At 46.4% G+C, this 21731-nt stretch overlaps 1 protein-coding gene across 1 annotated transcript in view; it reads left to right on the top strand.

The window, feature by feature from the left end:
* ADAMTS16 (ADAM metallopeptidase with thrombospondin type 1 motif 16) overlaps positions 1–21731 on the top strand; it is a 160268-nt gene that overhangs the window by 56743 nt on the left and 81794 nt on the right. Inside the window, exons 9-10 of the mRNA XM_047857701.1 lie at positions 5497–5634; positions 14784–14937. Of these exons, the coding sequence (XP_047713657.1) occupies positions 5497–5634; positions 14784–14937 (292 nt within the window). The remainder of the gene's footprint in view (positions 1–5496; positions 5635–14783; positions 14938–21731) is intronic.

The raw sequence follows: 21731 nt of genomic DNA, 5'->3' as shown, positions 1-21731 counted from the left end.
ATCAAATGGGAAAGGGCACGGCAGGGCTCAGTGATCTGACTCCCTGGACTTTCGTTAAATTGAAAATGTACACATTTCTTCATTTCTTTATTAAGTATTACTCCGTGGAGAAGAATTACAGCTTTGGTACGTGGATCCAACATCATAACGTAAAAAGCACGCCGGGCAGTGAGCTCCGTGCTGAGCCAATTTTTTGAGTTCTGTAACCTTAAGAATTAAAAAGCAGTTTTATATCTATTAGGACTCTTTAAAAATGTTTATTTATTTTTGAGAGAGAGGGAGAGAGAGAGAGAGTGCAAGCAGGGGACAGGCAGAGAGAGAGGGAGACACAGAACCTGAAGTAGGCTCCAGGCTCTGAGCTGTCGTTACAGAGCCAGACGTGGGGCTCGAACCCATAGACCGTAAGATCATGACCTGAGCCGAATGAGCCACCCGGGCCCTCCCCCACTTTTTTAAGGACTTTTAAAAACATCCTGTTTTTACTTCTTCAGGTTTGTTTATACTCAGAGGACATCGCTGAGGTTGGAGGAGTGCTGTTTTCCATGCCTTTCAGCCAGATGGTCTAATCTCTAACTCCAAGAAAGATCTCAGTCACTGTCCAGCCCATTTTTCCTACTAAGTTCAGTTATTTTCTTCTCAGGACATGTTCTGGATTGTATCGAGGGATCTGTTCTATACACAGAAATGGCCAAGAACCTGTGTTTGGATTTGTGTTGGAAAGGGAGAGACAGACACAGCAACCAGAAGTGAGGGTGTGTGTTCTCCTTTAGGACCTGCGATTGAGTCGGGTTTGCTCCTGACCCATGGCGTAGAGTGAGTTTCCTGGTTAGATTCCATCACTTGGCATAGGACGTGTGGTTTGCTAGATGCAGGTGTCGAGAACTGGCACAGACACGTTGAGTGCTGAGCTACATGGTTTGGAGAATATGTCGCCTGAATGGCGTGGATCCATTTGGAAAATCCTCACGTACAAAGGAAGTCGTGCCATTTGAGGAGGAAGACCCTGGGCCTGGGATTCCGGATCCACTGGGCTTTCCCACCTCCTGGCAGTGACCAGCGTACATCGCACAGTCTTCTCTTACCTAGGTTTCCATCTGCAAAACCGAGAGAGTCTGTGAGATCCTTGGCACGCGTGTGCAGGTGCAGCTGAAGGTGTATTACATGATCTGAGCATCCCTAGCCTACAACACAGGCTTAAATGTTTAACTTGCATTATCGTTTCAGACCATGGAGACGGTCCTCAAACATATTTGCTGTGCTTAGGAGTATTCGTGAGGGGCACCTGGGTGGCTCAGTCGGTTAAGCCTCTGACTCTTGGTCTTGGCTCAGGTCATGATCTCCTGGTTTCGTGAGTTTGAGCCCTGCATCAGGCGCGGAGCCTGCTTGGGATTCTGTCTCTGTCTCTGTCTCTCTCTCTCTCTCTCTCTCTCTCTCTCTCTCTGTCTCTCTTCCCCTCTCCCACTCATGCTGTCTCTGTCTTTCTCAAAGCTAAATGTTGAAAAATTAAAAAAAGAAGAAGTGTTCACGAGCTATCATTCTGTTGCCCGTCTTCTCCCACATGGACTGACTTTCACTGGTCACAACGTCCACTCTGCCAGCAGAGCCTTGTGTAGGATTCCACGGAAAGACTGGTAATCCACTGCCTCCAAGAGTCTTAACAGAAAGGCAAAATAGACAAGGCGTGCAAGGGTCGGGCCACATGGGCCGTAGGCGTGGCAAGAGACCAAGTCAGGGAAGACGGGGGGAGTCGAAAGAGGCAGAATCGGCTCGCTACTGCAATCCGCTCCAGCAGGCTTGGCTGGTGAGGTTAGATGCCCTTTCGAGCATTTGATGGTGAGGTTGAAACCGCCCGGAGTTGTGGCCATGTGCTGTCATCAACCTGAGCCCCTACCGCTGGGTCAGGGAGGCCCCGAAGATTCTGAGGGTTTGAGGAACATCAAGGCAACAGCTCCTTTAAGATCTCATCTGACCCAGTGATTGTCAGACTGTCCCCCAGGGAGCCCAGGAAGGCCAGAGGCTCATTTCTCACCAATTTTATCTATTGTTCTTCCTGAGACTTTTTTTGTTTCTGTATCCAAAGGGCGTTTGAAACCTATTGACCTTTGGCTGAACACGCACACGCGCGCGCACACACACACACACACACACACACACACACACACACACATCATATGTATACAAGTAACATCTCGCTATTGAGCAATTTTACCAAGACCAACATTTGAATCCGGGAAGTGGGTCGAAGTTCTGAGTTTTCCTTATGGTATGTGTGGTACCAGATCTTCTGCGCAATTTAAGAGCCAGGTTTTATTACCCCCATTATATGGGTGAGGAAACTGAGGCTTGGTGACTTAAGTGGTTTTTTGAAATGCCAACGCTTGTGAATGTCAGGGCACGACCCTGATGGAGGCTTCCGCCTCCACAGCCCACACTCTTCTGGTTGTTTGATGCGCCCTGGCCCCTGAGACCCACCTGATGCCCCATCCATGCCAACTCTTTCCATCTTGGGTTGTGCTTCTTGAAAAGTCCACATCAGAGCTCGAGACCCTGAGGTCCACCTGTGGCATATTGCACCAAGGGTGTGATCGAACCATCCAGATGACATTGGCCTGTGGCTACTTCGAGGGTTTCTTGTTGCCTTAGCTACTGCTGTCTGAACAGCCTGACATAATGAGCACAACCTCTCACAATATTGGGCTTTTCATCATCCTGGGTGTAGCATCACTAATGAGGAACTGTGCGCCTGATGATGTAATTGAATCACTCAGAACATACCGCAGGAGGCATTAAAAGCATCTCCCGCCGGAATATAAGTCTCAAGTCCGTTTTAATCCGAAATTAGGTTTACATCTGGGTATTTGGGTTGGTGTTTGGGCTGGAAGGTTGGTCTTTGTTCATTCAACAGACATCAGTGGAGAACCTGTCATCAGCTAGTGAGTGCATTGGCCTGGGGCTAAGCATGGATAAGAAGAGTGGATGTCCTTTAGAAACTTAGAAGCTAGTCCGTAAGAAAGAAAAAAATATGTTAATAGTTTTAACGTATGGGGTGAGAAAAACTTTGAATAAGATACTGTGGTTCACAGTAGCAAAAAAAAATGTCTGGTATGTATAACTTAATAGTAATTCTATTTCTTGGTTGCCAAATACCAATCTTATCTTCAAAATGCGTTCTGTGCGTCCTTCCATGACTTCATTAATGTTCATATCAAATGCGATCACCGTGTGGTACTTTCATGCTAACGTGCTGGCATCCATCACAGTACAAGATATGGGCACTGCACTACTTGGAAAAATAACCCTCCAATAGTGGGGCTCGCAGTGGGGTTTGAGAATCCATTCTAGAAAGAGTCATTGAAAATACCTTAGATGAAAAAGTTGAAGACGCACGTGTCCCCAGACCCGGGATGTTGTGGCTTGTATTTCCTTAGAAATGTAGGCAGAGGGAAAGCAGATTTATCTGGGGTACCTACTGGACCACGACGCATGTGTCTGCTTCATAGTCGGGTCAAGGGCCGGCCAGGGGAGGGCACTTCGATGGTTCGTTTTCATCACGTTCTCCCCAAGGCAGCCCCCCATATGTGATTACAGTCTGAATCCTTTTCGTAGCCATAACACATTTCCTCTGCTGTATGGTTACCCTGGCCTTGATTGATTGCTTTTAATAGAACTTGAGAGGATGGGTGGAGGCTGAAATGACTCCCATCTGCATCACCCTTGGTACTGAGCAGGAATTTTGCAGATTCAACAATGTTTGCACGCCAGATTTCCTGGGCTACGCCCTTCAATCATGCTCGCGTTACACTCTTGCATGGGTCCCGCCTGGGCTCTGAGGTCAGGAATGTCACGTCCTAGTCCTGACCCTGAGACCGTGGGCATGGCTCTCTCCAGTCCTCAGTCTTGCTGCCACGACGCCATACCCACCTAGCAGGCTTTCGGCGAGGTTTAAGTTAGAAAATACAGAGAACGAGTTTAATACCCTGTTTGAAAAATAGTGAGTGCTTGCAAATATTAGTTGCTCTTTTTACTGTTAATATTAAATCTCTATCAGCAAACCAGTTAAGGGGGAAGATGGGTCTTCAGCCTCAGCAACAAGGGCAGATTCCACAGCCCACTGTGGGAGCCCGCTTCCCCAGGGTTCTGGGTCTTCTGTCCCTGCTGCCCTGCCTCCTCTCATCGTTGGATCCTTGGTGGCAGAATGTCCCCAGATTCAGCATCCATCTCACCCTCCTTTGCTTTGTCCCCTTCTTTTCCCCTTTGCCCTGTACCCCATTCATGTGGAACCCCATTATCTAAGAATCTGTACAATGATTTGGCAGGTCCCGGACATTAATAGCCAGCAGTGGCTTGATTCTCTAAGAATATGTTTGCCCTAATGGGAAGCCTTCGGGGTCATATGGAGCTCCAAGTCCCCCAGGCTTTCTTCCCAACGCGATTAGTCGTGCTGTCCTGAGGTAGGTGAAGACAGCAATGTGAGACTCTTCCAAAGAGCCACAGCTCTTGGAGGTTAAGAAGAAGAAGCTGACCTGGTGGAGAGAGGTAGGTGAGGTAGGTGAAGACAGCAATGTGAGACTCTTCCAAAGAGCCACAGCTCTCGGAGGTTAAGAAGAAGAAGCTGACCTGGTGGAGAGAGGTTGCTTCGGTTAATGGGATGCTTAGAGGCACAGGGCTAGCGTTTGCACAAGTGACAGCCATGGGATGCCAGTTGGCATTGTGCAATTAGCGCATCCATAAAGGAGCCTATTAGGCGTTCCAAGAGCCAAGGTAGCTTGACAAGTCCCCCTGTATTAAGTTAGGGCTGGAGCCCCAGAGTGATCTGGTTTTTAGTCAGGAGGAACAGTGCATTGAAAAAATTCCCACAGGTAAAGGCAGCCAGAGCCACCCACTGGGGTTCCACGGCCCTCCTTCCTCCAAAGGGATGTAGGGAGTGCGGTCGAGCGCCGTCCAGCCGTGACAGCCCCCAGCAGTGGCCTGAGGCGGAGCAGCCCCGGATGGGAGCAAGGACGAAATGTCAGCACCACGGGCAGCTGCACCAGGCGGTCAGTTCTCTAATCGTGGGAAGCACCAAACTCACCCGGGGAGCCTGCGTTTGTATTTCCCGCAAACATCTGAGAGTTCTCAAAATCCCTGGTGAGCAGAAAAGAGTGCGGAGAGAAGAAAGCAGTCCAGGACGGTTATCAGCTTTATCAAGATCGAGTGACCTCCCCTCCATACCCTCCTTGAAATGCTTCCTCGTAATTAAGACCTCTGCCTTTAGCAGGCACATCCGTTTTGGTGCTTGGTGTGCACTTTGAGAACAACTCACCGAATGGCAGTCCTTCAGGAAAGGTCTGTGAATACGTGGGTGGTCTCCACAGCTTGGCTGCACAGACAGTCCATTTCGGCCCGACCGACATGCAGAAGTGGAGGCGTCCACGGTGTTGACGTGTGTTTTTGTAGAATATAGTGGATCATTGGCACTGTTCTGTGTTTTGAAGGAACCATTTCTCTCTCTCGTAGCTTTGGCATGGTCCATGACGGAGAAGGCAACATGTGCAAAAAGTCGGAGGGGAACATCATGTCCCCTACGCTGGCAGGACGCAACGGGGTCTTCTCCTGGTCACCCTGCAGCCGCCAGTATCTGCACAGATTTTTAAGGTAGGAACTCCGAGAGCTGGTCGTGTGTCTCTGCGCGCCTTTGGGGAGCCCTGCCCAGTCAGCCTCATTCTGTCCAAGCAGCCCAGGGGTGGCTGTGACTCCTGTAGACGGTTCCCATTTGAAGATGCCACTTGGCCAAGAAGTTTGCCAGACACTTCCTTAGAGCACCGAGTCTGGCAGGCTTAACCCGACGTCATTTGACCTTGAGGCTCAAAGGAAACCCAGGGTGCTTACCAAATCAAAGTATTTGTCACCAACGTTTGTTTTTTTTTAACTTCTCACTTCTGTAACTAACCATTTTGTATTCGTGAACAGAAAGACCTGTGTGCACGATTATAAAGTACACGTAACTGGCGCGCGCACGTACGTGTGTGTGTGTGTGTATGTGTGTGTGTGTGTTTCATTTTCCACAAACTACATTTCTTATTAGGAGGGGAAACTTGAGTATATATACCTTAGCTTGGCTCTAAATTCCTGTAATTTTAATAATTATTTTTGGAAAGTTTTACTATAGTGCTAATTCATCTAGGGTCTAGAACATTGGGGAAGCAGGGTTTGACCCCCTGAAAAAGAGATAGTAGATTTTAAGTGTTTTAGAGAAAGAAGGGACTTTAAGAAGCAGCTTTAGTTGGCTAATAAGGCTGGATCTCCCCCCAGATCTCAAGACTTTGAGTTTGGAGTTTGGTTTTACCTGTTAACCCTGAGCGTGCTTCTGACTCAGAAGGTCGTGCGCAGATCAGCAAGTGTGCTGTGTGTGGTCATGCAGAGAACGGGTCCTTCTGCCCTGTGGTCTCCCCTTCTTGTGGGGCCTAGTTGTCACCGCAGCTGGTGGTGACCGGAGCAGGACAGGGCCGCATTCCTGGCAGCGAGAGCGCAGCTGATGGCCCGGATCGCACGGGGTGGGTAAGGAATGTCGTCTCCCCACGTGCTCTGAAGGAAAAGGGCATGACGGTGAAAGAGAGGGCCAGCTGAGCTCAGCAGTGGCCCCGGCTCCTGCCACAGGGGAAGTAATGTGGGGAAACAGAGTCGGGAATGGAGTCTAGGCATTTTGGCCCCTGGCCCTGGCCTCGCTCTACTGATCCCAAGAAGCCTGGAAGCAAATAGCCAAGGAGAAGCAATTCTATTGAAATCATGGCTTCTCCTTTTGTTTTTATCTCAACAAAATTAGTTGGTTCAAATACTAAAAAGATGAGGGAGAGCCTTTGTTTGGAAAGTAGCTTCTGGGGCGCCTGGGTGGCTCCATGGGTTAAGCGTCCAACTTTGATCTCGGCTCGGGTCATGATCCCACGGTTCATGAGTTCGAGCCCTAGGTTGGGCTCTGCACTGACAACACAGAGCCTGCTTAGGACTCACTCTCTCTCTCTCTCTCTCTCTCTCTCTCCCTCCCTCCCTCCCTCTCTCCCTCCCTCTCCCTTTGCCCCTCCCTTCGCACTCTCTTTCTCTCTCAAAAATAAATAAACGTAAAAAAAAAAAGAAAGTAGCTCTTAACTCAGTGAAGACAACTCATCTCTGACCACCAGCACAGGCTGCTGGCACGCGGGCTGGAGAGTGGAGGTGCCGTGTCCATCTGAACCCCCAGTGTCCCTTGTCTTCCCTTGTGAACACACTCTCCTGGGACCCGGCGGTGGCCCCTGGAACAGACTGTAGTCGGATGTTTTTGTCCCTCCTAAAAGTTACCCCACTTTCCACCTTCATCATTTCTTTTTAAGTTTTTAATGTTTATTTTTTTTTGAGAGGGAGAGAGAGAGTGGGAGCAGAGAAGGGGCAGAGAGAGAGGGAGACACAGAATGTAAAACAGGCTCCAGGCCCTGGGCTGTCAGCACAGAGCCTGACGTGGGGCTCGAACTCACGGGCTGTGAGATCATGACCTGAGCCGAAGTCGGACGCTCAACCGACTGAGCCGCCCAGGCGCCCCGACCTTTTTCATTTCAAGAACGTTATTTCCCTGGTTCTGGGAAGAATTGCTTCGGGTCAGCAGAGAGGGCATGCGTGTTCATTACACAGAAACATATTCTGTTTTTCCAGACACATGGAAGGCTCGCGCCCGCTCTCTGACAAACACACCGGCCCTCCACAACCCACTGATCCTCGTCAAGGAGATACGAAGCGTGTGCTTCTTTAGTCCCAAAATGCATCCGTGCTGGCAGGAGACGGGCTGCTGTGTTTAGTTCTCAATTAGATGTGTTCACATTTCTGAGATTCAGCATGGAAGGTATATTATTGGCAGAAGGTAGCCGCCAAAACCACCTTCCCGTAAGACTTTGGAGCAGGTCATGACAAGAAAACAAACAAAAAAATAATTAGAATTGACAGTCGGCTGAAGAGGAAAAGCAGATGGAAATAAAAAATGAAGAGGCAATGCGAAAACACACAAATATGTCAGTCTTAAAATGCATGCTTAGGCTGCGCTATTGAAGCTTGAGATTGGGCAAATTTGGTCTTTCTAGAAACCAAAGCAAAAAAGGAGATCAAATCTCTTTCCTATTAACAGAAAATAGGGCAAATGCTGATATTTCAAGGAAAGCAAAGCTTTTGCCAGCACAGAATTCTTTAAAAAAGATGACACTGTGTGTATATATATGTACACACACACACACACACACACACACACACACATGTATATGTATATGCTATGTAAAATATATTACATACTCCTAACTAATTATATGGCACACAGTGAGTGCTTATAAATGTTAATAGACACACATGACGAAGACGTGGATAGGAAGTGGTTACCTGTGCACGCGCTTCCCCACGTCACCTGATGACCTCCCCCTTTCTACCATCCTCTGGAACCCCCGCTAGAGGGGGTCCATCCTGGGCCTGTCCCAGGCACCAAGACCACATGCTCTTACCTTTCCCGTTTCTGCCACACCATGATGCCAGCAGGTGAACAGGGGACACGTAGCTGCAGGGTGCAGGACCCACATCGGCTCGACCAGAGTTGGTGGAAGAAAAACAGAATGGCGACACCCAAGAACCACCAAGTTAGCAGCCAGAGTTTGTAACTGATGCCCGTTCCTACAGTCAAAACTGAGAACTAGTTTTTCTGAGCCAGGGATTAAGGGCGAAAGTCCGAGGTTCCTGTTGTGCCCGATAGACCCCATTCAGGTTTCCCCCGGCCTCTCTGGCTAGCTTCGATGAGCTCCTTATCTTGGGTTCTAGGTTTTCTTTGTTGTTGTTTTTTTCTCCTCTCTTTCTCTCTTTTTCTCGTTATTTTTTTGGTCAAGCCCCTTTTCTTTCCTTTTTTCTTTTTCCGTTATATAAGTGACATCATCTAGTTTATAGCACATCATAGGGTGGGGTCACATGGGTATTTCTTTCTGTTGGCACCCCCAGTTTGCCCCTTATCTCAGACTGCCCCCCACACGCACGTGGAGCTGTGAACCCACGGCTGGTTTCCCTTTCTTGCTGTCTGTTCGTTCAGTTCTCCAGATGACCTTGCACGACTCTTCTGAGCCAGCATCCTGACTAACAGCCTTCAGCTTGGGGTCCTTCCCCCTATCAGTCAATGTACTTAATGCCTACCAGAATGATGGCCGCCTTCCGTATCTTATGGCCCCCACAAAGAGTGAGAATTTTGTGGAGAATATCCGTCTCCTGGTAATATAAATCTGCATTCTAGGAAGATACGCTTGATCATTTTTCTTTTATTTCTATTACCAAAAACAGTGTGGTCATTATTCTCCCATGGGGGTTGTTCTGACATTTGCTGTTCCCTGTGTGGGGTCCTCATAGGGTCGAGGTGGGGATTGTTAGCATGGTTTGTGGCTCTGTCTGACACCGGTTCAGATTTGCTTGAGGTGTGTGTAAGTGTGTGTGTGTGTGTGTGTGTGTGTGTGTGTGTGTGTGTGTGAAGAATTCTGCTTTCCGTCATAAAAAAGGGCATGAACTTAAGCTCATGATGCTCTTATTGGTATTAACAGTAATTTGTAGTCTTCTGTATCACAGAAGTCTACATATTTGTAGTCTTCTGTATCACAAATCTTCCCTGTAATTTTCTAGATTATTTTTCAAAATGTTATAGCTTTTTCATTTTAACGGTGATGATGAAGATAAACATTTTTGATTTTTTTGAAACATTCTCGGACAAATATTGGAAAGCCAGGGATGCGAAGTTTGGGTGTGCAGTGAGAATCAGCATCGTAAAAGAGTCCAGATAAAGTTTTTAAGCTGCCAAGAAATATAGGAGATCTCGTGGAAGGGAAATTGTTATATGCTTAGGGAACAATTGTTTTGATGACATTAGATATGGGCTGTGATCTTCGAATCAGACTGTGACCCTCGGAGGGGTTGCCAAGAGTCTGGTTCAAAGACATGTTTGCTCTGGGAGCCCAGGACGCTTCTATGTCTGCTCAAGTGTGCTCATTTGTTTTTGTGTCCACCAGTAAAACCCTTGTGGGGCAATAAGTAATAAACCTTTATTTGCAAGAACTCTGCTAATTTCTCTGGGCCACATGATTATAAACAGATATGCAAGATTACACACGTCACCCATTTGTTTTCTTGAAAAGTTACATTTTCCAAGAGAGCCTCCCGTTGTCAGATTCACCCAAGCTTTCTTTTACTTGGGGTGACCAGTCGTGAATCAGACACGTCTACACTGTGTTAACGGGGGTGTCTTATTGGTTTAAGGAATCGGAGACTGTCTTCTTTGACATGTTTGCTGACTTCCTGATTTCCATGTGATCACGATCCTGTTCTCCGCCAATTGGGCAGCTGTTTGGATCCGATCCCAGCAATGACTAAGGACAAGTGGCTAACTTATAAAGATGAATCCACTTGCCTTTATTAGCAGTCTAGCATTTGGTATGTGGAAAAAATATATAATAAAGGACCTCGGTTGGTCTGAAGTTGTCAGCACAGCATTTCTCCACAGTTGGTAGTCAAGAAGGACAGATACGTGTGTTTGGAGTAAATTCATCGACCTAGTCAGTGAAGTCATGCATCATTTCCTGTGAACGGACACAGACCTCATCCCATGTACTCATGTCTGCGTCTGGGAGACCTAGGATTAGGGAAATTTTAGCTCATTAATTTAGTTTAATGACAACGGGGACTCATCTTCAATGTGCTTTTTAAAAATGTGAATCCTTTACTGCAGACCTGTGAATGTACCTCCCCTCTGACCCTATGAATCGAAGTCAGTCCATGGGAAAGGGGGCCGTCACTGGGAACCAGGAGTTCAAAGGATACATGGATCCCCTTCCATACCCCATACCCCCTCTTGTCAGTGAGAAGGTTTGATTTGACCTGAGAGCCCATTAAGCATACTTTTGGCTGTAATGGAAAGAATGCACTTCAGTTCACATCGTGCTCTGCTGTATAACGTTTGTCTTAAGAAAAACCAAGCCACAGCTGTCCTCAGTTTCTGCAGGAAGACGGGAGAGCAGGCACTGCCCTGTGACAGAAAGAGCAGCAGAGGGGATCAGAGCTCAAATGCTGGTCGTGGCTTTACCAGTCGTGTCTGGGAAGGTGTCGACCTTGGCAAGTAATATAATCTGTTCCAAGGGCCCCTGTTCCCGACTTGGACGAGGGAGAGAGACGACTGTAAGATCTCTCAAGCTCGTTCACCTTTTATGGCTCGTCGATCAGAGTGGGAAACGGACTTTGAAATACCACTGTGGGATCTCTGACCTCGCCTTGTGTTTTTACTAACGTTATTTTGGTCGCGGTTAAACAGATATATAGAAAAGCACAAAGTTATGAGGGTTCCGCTCAGTGAAATTTCACACAGTGAACGTGGCGCTGTACCTTCTTCTCAGATCAGTGTACAGAGCTCAATATAATAGCCAAGACAGGAAACAACCTGTCTGTCGTCTGTCTACAGATGAATAGCTAAAGATGAGATATATGTATGATGGAATGTTATTCAGCCATGAGAAAGATGGAAATCCTGCCATTTTTGACAACGTGGTTGGGCCTTGAGGGCATTATGCTAAGTGAGGGAAGTCAGAGAAAGACGAATACTGTATGATCTCATTCATCTGTGGAATCTAAAAAACCAAACTCCTAGCAACAGAGAGTGGAGAGGTGACCGCCACGGTGGGGGTTTGGGGACATTGGTGAAGGTGATCACAGGTACAACTTTGCAGTAAGATGCATGGGCTCTGGGGGCTCTTGTGCGCAGCATGATGACTAGAGATTGACGTACTCTACCTTTCACAGCTGCTAGGAGAGTAGACCTTAAAAGTCCTCACGACACATGCTCACAACTCTAAATACATGGGGTGATGGATGTGGTAACTAACCTTTATAAAAAGGCACAAGACACAGTGACTACCCCAGAGATAGCCCTTCCCCAGAGATGGTCATTCTCCCGATGCAGGACACCATAGACTGGTTTTGCCCATTTCTGAACTCCCTATGAATGGAATCATGAGCTATGTGCTACTCGGCGTCTATTGCGATTGGCTAAATATCATGATTATGAGGCTCATCCTTGTTGCTACCATAAAAATATAGCATTGTTTACTTATTTTTAATTGCATGAGTGTGCCACAGCTTACGAATCCATTCTGTTGGTGATAGACATTTGAGATTCGGACTTGGGGCTATTAGAAGAAATGCTACTCTGCATCGTCTGTGTGTTTGCCTATACATCCCTGATTTTACGTAGGACTGGAACTTCAGGGCCATAAATGCACAGTCTGGAGTGTCCATAGACACTGCCAGACAGCTTCCCTAAGTGGTTGCACCAAGTCACATGTCTAGAGCCATTACGAGCGTTCACATGGCTCTAAATCCTGGCCGTCGCTTGGTCTGGTCGGTCTTTTCCATTTTAGCTCCTTCGATGGGGGTAGCGGCATTCCAACGTGCTAATGAAAGAGATCCTGGAGTGCCTTTTTCATGTTTAACGGACACTCGAGTAATCTTTAATGAAGTGCCTCTTCAAATCTCTTGTGAACTTGTAAAAATTAGGCTTTAGTGTTTCATCTTGTATCTCTTGATGGGAGTGCTTTATATATTCTGAGTAGGAACACTTTGTCCATTATGGAGAACATGTACTGCAAATATCATCTTTCACTCTGTGACTCAGTATTTACACTGTTAATGGTGTCTTTTGGTGAAAAGAAGTTTTTCTTTGTGTCACGGAGACCAGATTAATCCCTATTTTTCCTTTAGGGTTAACGCTTTTTTGTGTATTGTTGGGAAAAAAAAAAAAAAAACTCTGCTTACCCCAAAGTCCTGAATATATTCTTCCATGTGATCTACAAGCCTTATCGTTTTGCTTATCACATGTAGGTCACCTGACTTTTGTCCAGCACATTCATATGAGTCAAACACATTTTGTTCGTGTGGATGCTATGGGGGATTGTGCCTACAGTGACAGCACTTTTCCTTCTTACATCCACAACGTGGGGTTTTCTCACACCTGCCCCATTGGCCGTGCGCTTAGCTGTGAGACCTGCTGGGGCCGAGGGTAGAAATCAGACGTGCTCCAGCGTGAGCCTAACCAGAAGGACCAGGGTACGATCAGCATGGGGAGTTGCAGCTCTTCAAAGGTGAAGCTGATTGGAACCGACTTTTACATCCCAGTAGTGGTATGTGTGTTCCTGAACCTTCTTCCAGGCTCCCAGTCCGTGAGCTTCATTTTTCTTGGCCAGGCGGGAACCTTGTCCTCAGGCCATGTGCTCATACATTTACACAAACTATAAAAATTCCTGAACCTGTGAACCTTTTTGAATTTTCAGTCTCTTGCTTGGGCCGGTCCGTTTGGCCGACATGTCCTAATTTCCTGTCCGTAGGGTAGGGATAAGATTGCCTCCCTGATGTAGCCTCCGGGAGATACCGGGGAACACTGAACTAGTGTATAGAAATCATTTGTGATCCATCAGAAAAAGGTTCTATGGAGTTCCAGAATTGCTAAGTCCCTCCTGTCTTGGAGTGTTAATTATGCTTTTATTCGTTTTTCTTCACTTCAAAATATCCTTTTGCACTATGATTGCCTTAATAGTGATAGACAAGTCATCTATTGAACATGCACAATGAGCCGGCCACTGCTCTGAACACTTTCCTATCATCTGATTTAATCTCTCTTTCTCGGTTTGCTCTCAGAAGGCTTCTGACCTCCTTGTATGTGGGATTAATGTCTTACCACGGTTAATTGGTACCACCCCTTGTGTTTCGTGTGTGGATATTAATTGAAGGTATGCATGCATAGACTCCAAGGCAGTGGGATCTGGGACTGGGCCATGGAGACTGAGGCCAAAATGATCCAGGTCAAGGTGGGTGACCACACAAAGGAAAGTGTAGGGATGCATGGGTGGGTCTGCTCTTGGTCAGTATGTTGAGAATATGCGGGGTGGGGGTTTTTTTTGCTTGTTGAAATTTGTAAGTAAAGTTTAGTGCAAACACTGTAAGTAAAGTAACAGTGCAAACACTGTTTTCCCTTCCTCCAAACGCAAAAATTTTAACTATGCACGTAGGGAAGGGAATACCGTGTTTGTGTAGGAAAAAATCATTAGTTGGTCTTTAGCCATCTGCTAGTGAACTTAGGCAGAGTTAATTTCCTCCTTGACTTGGGAATCGAGTCAGAAATTAGCGTGAGTGTAGAGCATTACTGGTAGAAATTGCTGCTGTGTTCCATGGCAAACCTCCGGAGGCTGTGAACTGTGGTGCAGGTGGTCCCTGGCCCCGGGGAAGGAAAGAAGGGAGGGAAGGAGGGAGGGACTGACGAGAGGAAGGGGGGGGGGGAAGGAAAGGAAGGAAGAATGGAGGGAGGAAAAGAAAGAAAATTCTAGTCTTTGAGGTTGATTGTGTTTGCCTTGCCTAGTGCCCATTGCCATCTGTTGATCGTTCATGGCAAGAAGCATACATAAAAGGTGTCTGCCGTCGGAGATTCTCATGTTGTCCATCTGGTTGTGCGATTCCGTTTCCCTCTGCCCCGTGATAAGCTGGAGAAATCTGATGAAGAACAAATTGCCCTCCTGGAAAAGATGAGATGCATTATGAGCAACTTGAGGACGTGTGGCCCCCGGATCCAAAGAGAATCGAGATTGATGTCAGACCCCCGGAGAAAAACGCCCCCTCCTCTCTGTTCGGGCTGTGTTGTCAGATTGCATGAGAATATCAAGGCGTAACTCAGTGCGTATCTCTGGTAAGTCTTGCGGAATCACGAGCAGCACCATCTCTCCTCTGCGTTTCAGCACTGCCCAAGCTCTGTGCCTTGCTGATCAGCCGAAGCCTGTGAAGGAGTACCAGTATCCTGAGAAGTTGCCGGGAGAGCTGTACGATGCAGACACTCAGTGCAAGTGGCAGTTTGGAGAGAAAGCCAAACTCTGCATGCTGGAGTTCAAAAAGGCAAGTGATTATTGGCAAGTGCTCAGTGCAATGTGACTCATAAAACCGTTTTATTCAGTGTAACAGACATTGATGGATTCTGCATTTATTGGGTACCTACCAAATGTCAAATCCTGTATGTGAAAGCTGGTCTCCTATAACAGGAAACACATGTCGTACTGGCAAAGGAAGTGATGGTAGATACTGGTGTGGGTATCAGTTTTCACTGGAGAACGGACTTGGCCCGTTAGTTCAGCTCTTTCTTTCTGATTTATCACGTGGGAGCTCGGCAGTAACCTTTGGTTGGTGTAAGTTGGCTAACTAATACTCTGCGTTTTTTTCAAACGCTGTTAAGCAAACAGCACCGCCCTGCTCTATCTTCCTTAGATGTAAGCGGAACTTACTATGGAGAAGCAGCCTATCTAGGGCTTCTGATTATTATATTTCCCAAATACGGGATTGCTAGAGAAGTTTCTCCTAGAAGCTGCTATCTCCTCCGCTGAGCCCGGGGCCATCACTGGCGTGGCTTCCTAACATAAACCCCACATATGGCAGAGACGTGTGCTTGTGCTGGACGGGCAGACCGATGGCGATCTAGGAACTTTCTGTACCGAGCCACAAGGGAAGGGACCCATACATTAAATGAAAGCCACTATTTTTGAGATTTCTCTTACTGTAGTTTATAAGGAAATCGAGAGGAAAACAGACAAAAATACGATCCTCCAGAAACCTCCACCATTTCATAATGCGCCGGGAAAGTTTCCAATTGAAATCTAACGTGATAATCTCTTTTCTTCTAAACTCAAGGAGAGCTCCCCCTAAGATCAATTACAATCCATGTGCCAGAACTGGGTTCTCGTCCCCTCGGCTGGGTAATCTCAGCCTTAAAGAAGAGCGATAAGTCAGTCACCAGCAGCACATATTCCTAATGTTGTCCTCTTTCATGGGCAGAACGTGTGACATCCCTAAGAATTTTGCGTGTTATTCTTCCGTTGGTTAAGGGAAAGGAGCATAACACTAATTGGTTGTTTGAAGGTGGGATTTCCTACAGCACGCTTCTGGTTTCCACATTATTTTTGCTCTGTGACCGTGGGCGGTGGCATCCAGGGTACCCTAGTGCCACTTGGAAAGTCCCAGAAGTTAAATGCAGTACACCTTTCGTCATTGAGGAGATATTTACATGCAGTGAATCACCAATGTGTTTACCCACGTTTGTAACACAGTGTGTTACCAGCACACTGATCGGGATGTGGCTTACTTCTGTAAAGCCGAAAAGTTCCCTCATGCCCTCTCCCATTCAGTCCCTTCCCCACCCCGGTGAGCAACCGTTGCTCTGATTCCCAGCACCTAAGGTACACTTGGCCTATTCTGGAGCTTTGTAATTGCCAAGGAAAGTATTTGCAGTGACATGGATGGAGCTAGAGAATATAATGCTAAGTGTAATAAGTTAGAGAAAAACAAACACCGTGTAATTTCAATCACATGCAGAATTTAAGAAACAAAACCGAAGAGAGAGACAGAGAAGCTGACTCTTAACTCTAGAGAACAGGGTACCAGAGGGGAGCTGGGGGTAGGGGGTGAAACAGGTGAGGAGAATTAGGGGCACACTCACTGGGATGAGCGCGGAGTAAAGTGTAGAGCTGTTGAATCGCTGTATTGTATACCCGAAACTAACACCGTGTGTTAACTACATTGCAATTACGATTAGAAACCTCAGTGACGAATAGAAAACAAATACGATGTTAGCTGTTGGTTTTACATAGTTACCCTTTATCAAACAGACGAAGTTCCTTTTTGGGCCTAGATCGTTGAGAGGTTTTATCACAAAAGTGTGTTGACTTTTGGGAAACGTCTTCTGCGTCTGTTGATGTAGTTATATAGTTTCTCTTGTTTATTAAGTTAACGTGAGGAATTGTATTGGTTGGTTTTAAATTTTGTCTCCTATTGGCCACGCTTCTTTTTAAAATTTTTTTAATGTTTTATTTATTTTTGAGAGAGGGAGAGAGAGAGCGAGCAGGGGAGGGGCAGAGAGAGAGGGAGACACAGAATCTCAAGCAGGCTCCAGGCTCCAAGCTGTCAGCACAGAGCTCGATGTGGGGCTCAAACCCAGGAGCCGTGAGATCGTGACCTGAGCCGGAGTCAGATGCTTAACCGACTGAGCCACCCAGGCATCCATCACACTCACACTTCTTTTTTAGTTCCCTCTTTCCTTTCGGAGTAAACTTGCTTTTAAAAATTCTATTTTTTCTCAATTTACATCTCAGCCATACTTTCTTAACACTAGTTTTTAGTGGTCGTTCTAACGATTATAGCTGCATCTTTAATTTACAGCGTATGTAGAATTAACATTGTGCCACTCTATGTAAAATGCAAGATCCATACAACAAGTCAGTCCATGTGGCCCTCCTTCACACTGTACCGTTGTCATGTATTTTATTCTGTGCATGTTACAAGCTACCTGACACAACGTTCTAATGTTTGTTTTAAAATAGGGAGTTACAGGATGCCCGTGTGTCCCAGTCCGTTCAAGGTCCGAGCGACTGGCTCTTGATTTCGGCTCAGGTCATGATCTCGGAAACCATGAGATCGAGCCCCACGTTGAGGCTCTGTGCTGACAGCCCAGAGCCTGCTTTGGATACTTTAATTTATTGTTATTTTTTAAACGTTTATTTATTTATTTTGAGGGAGAAGGAGAGAGTGTGAGCAGGGGTGGGGCAGAGAGAGACTCCCAAGCAGGCTCTGCACTGTTAGCTCGGAGCCCGATGTGGGGACAGGTCTCACGGTTCCAGAGGTCGTGACCTGAGCCGAAATCAAGAGCCGGACGCTCAACCGCTCAACAGACTGCGCCACCCAGGTGCCCCAACAGGGAGTTACTTTTAAATAAAATTGGACCGTCTTTCACATTCACCCACCAATCCACCATGTAGTACTTATGCATTCTTATGGATCAGCTTCAAATCGTATCATTTGCTTTGGCCTGAAGGACCCGATTTAGCGTTCCTTATAGCCAGCATCGGCTAGCCACAGAGCATGTCAGCTTTTCTCTCTCTGAAAATGTCATTATTTCACCCACCACTTTGAAGAATAGTTTTTCTGAATATAGAATTCTCAACAGTTTTTTCTGTATTTTTACCCTTTAAAAATTTGAAGGATATAATTCCACTTTCAACTGGACTCCGTTGTTTCTGATAAAAAGTTGGTCATCATCTGTAGCTTCTGCCCTCCCTCGTCACTTGTCTAGACAATTCAGCAAGCTCTACGTTGGGGTTATTTTAAGTTTCAGTTGCCAGAAATACCATCTGGTTCTTTGCGGTCTATATCTCTCTACTGGAATTTCCCATTTTTTTCATTCATTCTGTCTACTTTTTCCTTTATAGCCTTGAGTATATTTATAACATAATACACGATCACTTTATGTTGTATAAATTTATGTGAATAGGTGATCCCTTGCCCTTTTGAGGCTTTCTTTGGTTCTTCCCTAGGGCGCCTCTCTTTCAGTCTGCCCTTAGCCCAAGGGCAAAGCCTGTGCTCTAGAGTGTGGTTCTCACTCAGCACACGTGGACTTCAGGCTCTCCCCTGAGGGCCCAGAATGCTCACTGAGGTCTCTCCACCACGGGCGGGCCCAAACTCCGGTGTCTCCCAGCACGGTGTGGCCTCTGTCCTCCAGCCTGTCAGCTCTTAGCCCAAAGCTGCTGCCTCGTGCTGGGCCATACGAAGCATCATGTAGTATGTCAGCCATTCACCCCACGGATCAGGAGGGACCTCAGGGAATCCTCAGGCAGGCACCTGCAGCCCCCAGCTTAATGTGGCTTTTTCTTTTCTGGTCCCACATATTCTCATGGATTCTGTCTCCTTCTGCAGGCCCAGCTCTGATCTCTGCACCATCCATTCGGGGGGGACTGCATTATCTGCCTGGGACCCACCTCTGCACCACGGTCAGCAAGGTGCTCCAGGCAGATTGACGGGGCGGCGGTGTCACTCAAATTACAAATCTCCCTTCTCTTGAGGGACACTACTGTGCTGCCTGTTGCAAAGTGCAGAACAGTTGGCCCAAATATTTTGTCCAGTTTTACGTAGTTTTTGTGTGCAGAGAGGTAACCCTGGTACCAGTTAACGTCATCATGGACCGTGGAGGAAATATCTTCTCAAGTTAAACAGAAATACATCCATTAGAATCAGTGAGGTCAGCTCATTCCCTATGATGTAAAGTTGTTTTTCAGCATAAATAAACGTGACATATTTTCTTTTTTTTTCATTTTTTTTATTTTTTTTTTCAACGTTTATTTATTTTTGGGACAGAGAGAGACAGAGCATGAACGGGGGAGGGGCAGAGAGAGAGGGAGACACAGAATCGGAAGCAGGCTCCAGGCTCTGAGCCATCAGCCCAGAGCCCGATGCGGGGCTCGAACTCACGGACCGCGAGATGGTGACCTGGCTGAAGTCGGACGCTTAACCGACTGCGCCACCCAGGCGCCCCTATACGTGACGTATTTTCTAAGTTAAGTACCATTTGTGTGGCCACAATCTCTAGGATCCTGAATCTCAAATTTAGTTATGGTGCAGCACTTAAAGTATCTTCCAAGTGAATTAAAGCATCTCAGAGTATTTTCACTAATAAAATTTAATTTTTTTTAATGAACTCCTTCCCGGAGCACCTGGGTGGTTCAGTTGGTTAGACATCCGACTTTGGCTCAGGTCATGATCTCACGGTCCGTGAGTTCAAGACCCGCGTCGGGGTTCTGTGCTGACAGCTCAGAGTCTAGAGCCTGCTTCGGATTCTGTGTCTCCCTTTCTCTTTCTGCCCCTCTCCCACTCACTTTCTGTCTGTCTGTCTGTCTCTCTCTCTCTCTCTCTCTCTCTCTCAAAAATAAATAAACATTTAAAAAAATGTAAGTGAACTCCTTCTGAAATTTTATGAAATGGGTCTGTTTTGTTAGGTTGAAGTATAAAGATCCAGAGTTTACTGATGGGAGAATATAAAATAATAACCAGCAAATTACCTGGTGCCTAATCCCGCAACTAACACGTAAGGGCTTCTCAATTGCACGTTTGCTGAGCAGGGGGATAGACAGAGGAATGCTATTTTAGAAAAGGGCTCTTTAAGTCCCTCTGCTATTTAGTTTGGGCAAGTTAATGAATAATGTGAACACATATGTATCTGTCTCTGGAATAAATAGATGTGCATATGGTGTATGTGTGTTTACATACTCATGTATGAATTCACGCACATATGTGGCCATGGCTTTCTCTGCCCGCTGAGGACTTGCATAGGGATCATTGGAATTAGTGATGAAAGAACCCTACTTCTTCAAAAACAAAAATAAATAATTGCAATAATTTATAGATCCCATTATAGCATCATTTGTAATGGGATTTCAGTTTGTATTTTTGGAGAGTCTAATACAGACACTTTGAGATATTGGATCTGGTAGTGCCGAACTCACAGTGTGGAAATCCCCAACACTGCCCTCTGAGAATGTTGGTTTTATTTGTGGTGTTAGATTGTGAGGTTGAACTTAACCAAGTCAGTAGGACTGAAACCGGTCTTCATAAACATAGCTCTGTTTTTTAAGTTTGTTTATTTTGAGGGTAGAGGGTGAAGGGACAGAAAGAGAGAGAGAGCAGCAGAGGGGGCGTGGGGTGGGGAGGGAGAGAGAATCCCAAGCTGGCCTCAAGCTGACAGCACACAGATCGACGTGGGGCTCGAACCCACGAACCAGAAGATCACGATCTGAGCCAAAACCAAGAGTTGGACGCTTAACCAACTGAGCCACTCAGATGCGCCATGCACGTAAGCTCTTAAACTGGAGGACAGACTCGCAAGCGAGTGCCCTCGTTAACGGCCACGCTCCTTAGCTGCAAAGATGAAAGCAAGTGTGGACTCTCCATGTGCCTTTAGCTTTGTCCTCCCTGAGTTAAGTGTTAGTTGTCACGTCTTCATCGCGTGTGTTAGCATCGCGTCTTCATCTAGCGCCTCTTCTGCCCCGTCAGCATCAACATCAGCGGTGCCTGGTGGCCTGACCCTGGTCTGAGATGCAGACTGCCAGAGTGACTTGGAAACCTGATCCCCTTTGTGTCCTGGGTACTGTAGTGAAACTGGGAGCTTCCCCCCACACCCAGCATGTCTTACATTCCAGCTCTTTGACCCTAGACGTATGATTTAATAGGGTCTTTGTTCCAAGAGGACCCTGAAATTTAATAAAGGATGTAATGACATATAACAATAATGGTTAATTTAATACAATCCTTGCACACTATGTCCAGAAGTTAGCAGTTAAGTCAAAGTATGATAAAAGTGGGAGGGTGTCATCGGTTTTTGGTTGTTCAGTTGTTTCGTGGTCATTTTATTACCTAATTCTTCGAGATGCTAGAAGTTTCATGTGTTTTCCAGGATAGAGTGTCACATTTTTGTGAAACGTCAGTTACATCTGTAGGGTACCAAGGTTTCAGATACATTTTGCTATGTTGGAAAACAGCATGGATTATATGATATTTCAAGGCTCTTCTCACTCTTGTGATTTGTTTTGGCCTGGAGTACTGTGTTGGGGATCAAGCCGGTTCCAGGATGGGCTGAAATACACAGGCGGCATAGGCCAGGCATAGACTGAGTTAGTGGGTCACGTGCCTTAGGGGCAAGCTATCATCCACCTCCTGTATTTGAGAGCTTTGTCCTTAGTAAAGTCAAAAAAAAAAAAATCACCTTTAATGGTATCTTCCATTCATAGTTCTGTATTCTACAGAATGTTCCCGAAAACTACGATGTAAGAATATTGTGAGAATACTTTAAATAGTAGGGTCTAGATCTAGTATTTTCA

The sequence above is a fragment of the Prionailurus viverrinus genome, chromosome A1 (genome assembly GCF_022837055.1).
Source record: "Prionailurus viverrinus isolate Anna chromosome A1, UM_Priviv_1.0, whole genome shotgun sequence".
NCBI classification, from domain to species: Eukaryota; Metazoa; Chordata; class Mammalia; order Carnivora; family Felidae; genus Prionailurus; species Prionailurus viverrinus.
This window is presented reverse-complemented; position numbering and strand designations above follow the sequence as displayed.